The sequence below is a fragment of the Melampsora larici-populina genome (assembly GCF_000204055.1).
Source record: "Melampsora larici-populina 98AG31 unplaced genomic scaffold MELLAscaffold_26, whole genome shotgun sequence".
NCBI classification, from domain to species: domain Eukaryota; kingdom Fungi; phylum Basidiomycota; class Pucciniomycetes; order Pucciniales; family Melampsoraceae; genus Melampsora; species Melampsora laricis-populina.
The window spans coordinates 1,137,018-1,141,498 of record NW_006768790.1 but is presented as its reverse complement, the minus strand read 5'-3'; the positions used below and the strand labels follow the sequence as shown (position 1 = coordinate 1,141,498).

The window sequence follows — 4,481 nt, the reverse complement described above, 5'->3', positions numbered from 1 at the left end:
GATTCGTATCTAGATGTTAGAAAGGCATTACTTGCCAAAGTTTCAGAACACGCCCAGGATCACGAACTCATCTGCAACATCAACAAAAACACGTACACGGAAGAAAGATACCTTTGGCGCCGAGGTACTTCGAGATCTTTTGTTTCGACTGGATTGTAAGGAAATAGAATGCTCACGAGAATACTGGCTCCGCATGCCTTATCTTGGGTATGCTATTGCGAGTGCTTACAATCGCCCCACTATATTATTGGATCCGATGAAGACGAACTGCAGCACCTTCTTCCCCTATCGTACCTTACCCAAGAAGATCAACCCAGATCCAATTGTCCTTGCATTCATCAATGAAAATCATTTTGTAAGTTTGGGGGTCAAGGAGCGGGCACTGCCATTTCCGGAAAATTTTGGGAAGCACCGCAACACAGCTATGATTGACACCACCAAGATACCAAATTGGGTCAAAGCTTATGAAGATCAGTTGGAAGGTTGGACAAATCAGAAAGAGTCGTGAACTCATGTTTCGTATCTGTTGTATGATTTTTCCTCATGTCTTCTTTTGGTTTCTTGGTTTTTGTACACTCCTTCAACAAAATGAAAGAGTTCTCGTTTTCTCTCTTCTCCGTTTGTAATCTAATCTTTGAATCTTTGATGTAATTATCAATTATCAAAGGTCAAGGAGTGAACGAACAAAAACGATCATTACAAAATGAAATTGAGTTCAAAAACAAGTGAGTAAGTAGTGCAAAACATGTGTGAGGGAGGACGCGAGTCGTGTGTGAAAAGGGAATGGTATTGACTTGGAAAGTTCAATCTCGGTCGCCCGGTTTGAAATGAAACCGGGCGACGTGTCAGAATAACCGGGCAGCAAATTTGGTGGTGGATACGAGTCAGGGCTTCGGGTCAAAAAAACCGGTTGCCGAATAGTATCGTCCATAATTGAAGCTGAACCCGCAACTGAGTTTTTCTTCTTTTTTTAAGATACAAAAATCCACCTCTAATTAAGAAACAGAAAGAAAACCTAACAATCAGTAAACAAAAGAAATAAACATAAAAAAATACACAACCAGAACAGTTTGAATCAACCACACAAACCCTACAATAATTCCCAATAGTTAGGCGCTCAAATTTTATGGAGCAGGCAAAAGCCTCACTCAAAGCTTCCTACCTATGGGACAAAACACACAAATTTGCACTCACTGTCAATATATGTCTTGGAGGTGCATCAGCTCAACCCGATCCTCACAACGTCAACTTTGCTAAGTGGTTGCTTGAACTCGGGTCTGGTGATTTACAACAAGAATACACAGCAACAATCCCTTTGCGATATTGCAATGTATCTATCTCCCGTGACCCAGCAGCTTTCCATCAAGAGCTTCTACACACGGAGTATCGCGGGGTTGATTGCCTGATTTGATGTGAAAATTGGGCTGAGCTTACCAATTTATACGCCAGTCGGTGTCTTATAACCCCGTTGAATGCCACTGTGGATGAATTGAACAAGCACGTCATGAGCTCACTCCCTGGCAATTGTCTCACATCGTTCTCTACTGATGAGATGGATCAGGTCTTCTTCGATCCGGTAACCGTTGATATACTCAATACTGTCAATTTCCCAGGCTTCCCTCCCCACAGACTTGAACTCAAGGTTGGCGCTTCGGTAATGCTCTTACGAAAGTTGAATCTAGCAGACGGGCTTTGCAACGGAACCCGCCTCTTAATCACCAATTGTAAGACGAGTGCCCTACAATGTCGGATTCTTACTGGAGACCTGAAAGGCACCTCTATCAGCCTGTGCAAGATCAAGCTTTGTCATGAAGGCACCGAAAATTGTCCAATCCCCTTCTCTTGATATCAATTCCCGATCACACCGGCCTTCTGCATGACTATTAACAAAAGTCAAGGCCAGAGCCTTAACAGGGTATCAGTATTGCTGCCGCGTCCCGTGTTCTCTCACGGCCAGCTATATGTGGCTCTTTCGCGCTGCACTATGGCTGCAAACGTCAATGTATGCATTACTTCAGAATCTGAAGACTTAGCTACAAATAACATTGTCTTCCATCCGGTGCTACAGTTTTAACTTGATGTATTTTTCCAATATTATGCGGTTGTGAGTTGTCCGCCTCCTTCTGAATCAGCAAGAGTTGTTTCTATCATCGACGCTATCATTTTTTGTTTCTATTTGTTTTCTACAGTTTCTGTTGTCAGTAAATGTACTGATGTTGCTTTGGATTTCCTTCTGCAATAAAGATACCAGGATTTCATTAAATAAGCACAGTGTTAAAGTCATGAAGGTATATGTTGATTATCACAATGACATAATCATCTTTTACGTATCTGTTTTTGTGTTGTGTAAACAGTTGTCAGGTACTCATTCCCTTACTATATGACCTTACATCTGCCCGTTTCCACTTTTGTAGTGTTGACTTGAGCTATTTATAAATATACTCGATCTCTTTGTGTAGATCAGTCCTCTTTCTCCGCTGTTTGGATTGATATAATTTGATTCTGTGAGATACTTTGTGTATGATTTCATCGGAAACTCAAGAACATCCAATTATTACACTTCCAGCTTCTGGAGGCGGGTTACAAGCTGGGATTGTATCAGAAGATGAAATTCCAAGAGCTCCCATTGAAGCTGTGATTGCACGAGCGCTTGGCTTGAGACGCATCAATGTCTTTCATTCCTAATTTCTTGCTCCACTGCTTTACGTATGAGATAACTGATACACATGCAGAACTATTATGAATGATATCGTTTTGCGTAATCATTGTAAATACTGCATTGATTTAGATATCTCCCGCTCAAATGGTAAACATTCAAAGTATTTCAATTTGTAAATGTTCGAAGGAATTTCATGGATATCCATTTGCCTTTGTAAAGATCCAAAGACGTTGTCCCTTTTAATCCCAAAGCCTTTGGGTTGTTTGACTCCCATTGATTCAAGTTGTTGAATCTTGACCCATCCCCTTCGTCTGATGAAAAAGTCTAACTCCTGTGACTTTCAGTTCAGTCGTGCAATCTTAAGACTCTTTTGAAAGGGAGGCCACTTTCTCAATTAAGGAATACCCTGAATAGTATGTAGATGCTGATCCAAACATTCGGAAGGTTCCGATCGCACTTTTTCGAATGTTTCAATTAGTGATATCAGGCAATGAATCAAGCTCTCTTCTTCCCATTTCACCCTTATTCCCCAACAAACAACGTTCAAGGTCAGCCCTCCCACGAAGTAACTTATATGCCCTTTCTCAATTAAGGGATTTCCCGAATCCTATGTAGATGCTGATCCAAACACTTGAAAAGTTCCGATCACACTTTTTCAACAATTTGGATGAGTGATAAATTAACAGGCAAGCAATCAAGTTCTCTTCTTCCCATTTCACACTTTTCCCCAACAATCCACATTGCAGGGCAGCTCTCCTCCTACAAAGTAACTTATAAATTCATACTTTAAATTTAAATCTACTCAGTTCCTCTACTATATCTTTCACTTTCTCTCAACTTAGTAGTCATGGAAACTGCACCACATGAACCCACGCTAGAAATTAGGGACGATGTGCTTGCGCAGCTTTACATTGTTAGGGACAGATTCGAAGATGGTAAGTCATTAAGCCGGTGCACTTCATGGAGGATATGACACACTGAAATTAGTTTTGGTTCAAAGGAATTGAAGGAAGTGCTAAATTGCAACACAATGATGGCCGAAGTTACGATGTCCATTTATTTGGAAATAAGGCAATTCGAATAGTCCGCGCAACGGATGGAGATCATTGTGTGTACATGAGTTTAGAATATCACCCAACTGAAAGTGAAAATCAAAGTAAGTCTCAAGAGTCGTTTGGTCCTGTGAGTTGACCCCATCATATATATTGAGATCCATTGTATCTATTATAAAGGTGGTCTGTGTACGATTTCATCCGAGACTCGACACCATTGGTTGCTCATGCTCCCAAATACAGGTGCTGTACGAGCCAAGGTGTTATCAGAACAAAAAATGTCAAGAGCAGCAATTGACGCTGTTCTTGAGCGTATCACTATCATAAGGGATTGTGCTCATTGATTTTAAATGTGTCTCATCTACTTTTGGTTAATTGCTTGGAGTGTATAAAGATTTGAGTATGGCCTTCATGTAATCAAGCTAAGAGTATAGGTCTATCTCTTAGAGAAATCAGTGGCCCAAACTCAGAGTGTGTGGTCACTCGTGTGAGTCAATTCTCATCGTTTTGGGACTTTAGATAGTCATTGCGTAGCTCTATTGTCACTTCTGTTTTCACGTTTGTTAAGAATAATCATCTTTTTGTGATGCGACTAACCAGAAAGGTGAAGCTTAACTATGCCCCTTGCCGCGGCCACGTCCGCGACCTTATCTTTGATGGACCGGTGGTGCAATCCATAGTTGTAGATCATGTGACGGTCCCACTGCGTTGAATTGAGCGTGTGATCCATCTTCTTTCTTCCAATTTACATTAGTCTACCAACAAACAAA

The 4,481-nt window shown here is 41.0% G+C and overlaps 1 protein-coding gene across 1 annotated transcript; it reads left to right on the top strand.

Annotated features, from left to right (window-relative positions):
* Window positions 1-3,506: 3,506 nt before the first annotated feature.
* MELLADRAFT_108037 (uncharacterized protein) lies at window positions 3,507-4,055 on the top strand (the record flags this gene model as incomplete). Its single annotated transcript, XM_007411669.1, has 3 exons — window positions 3,507-3,594; window positions 3,660-3,815; window positions 3,892-4,055. 3 exons carry the CDS (start codon window positions 3,507-3,509, stop codon window positions 4,053-4,055), a joined length of 408 nt encoding a protein of 135 aa, XP_007411731.1.
* Between the last annotated feature and the right edge of the window lie 426 nt (window positions 4,056-4,481).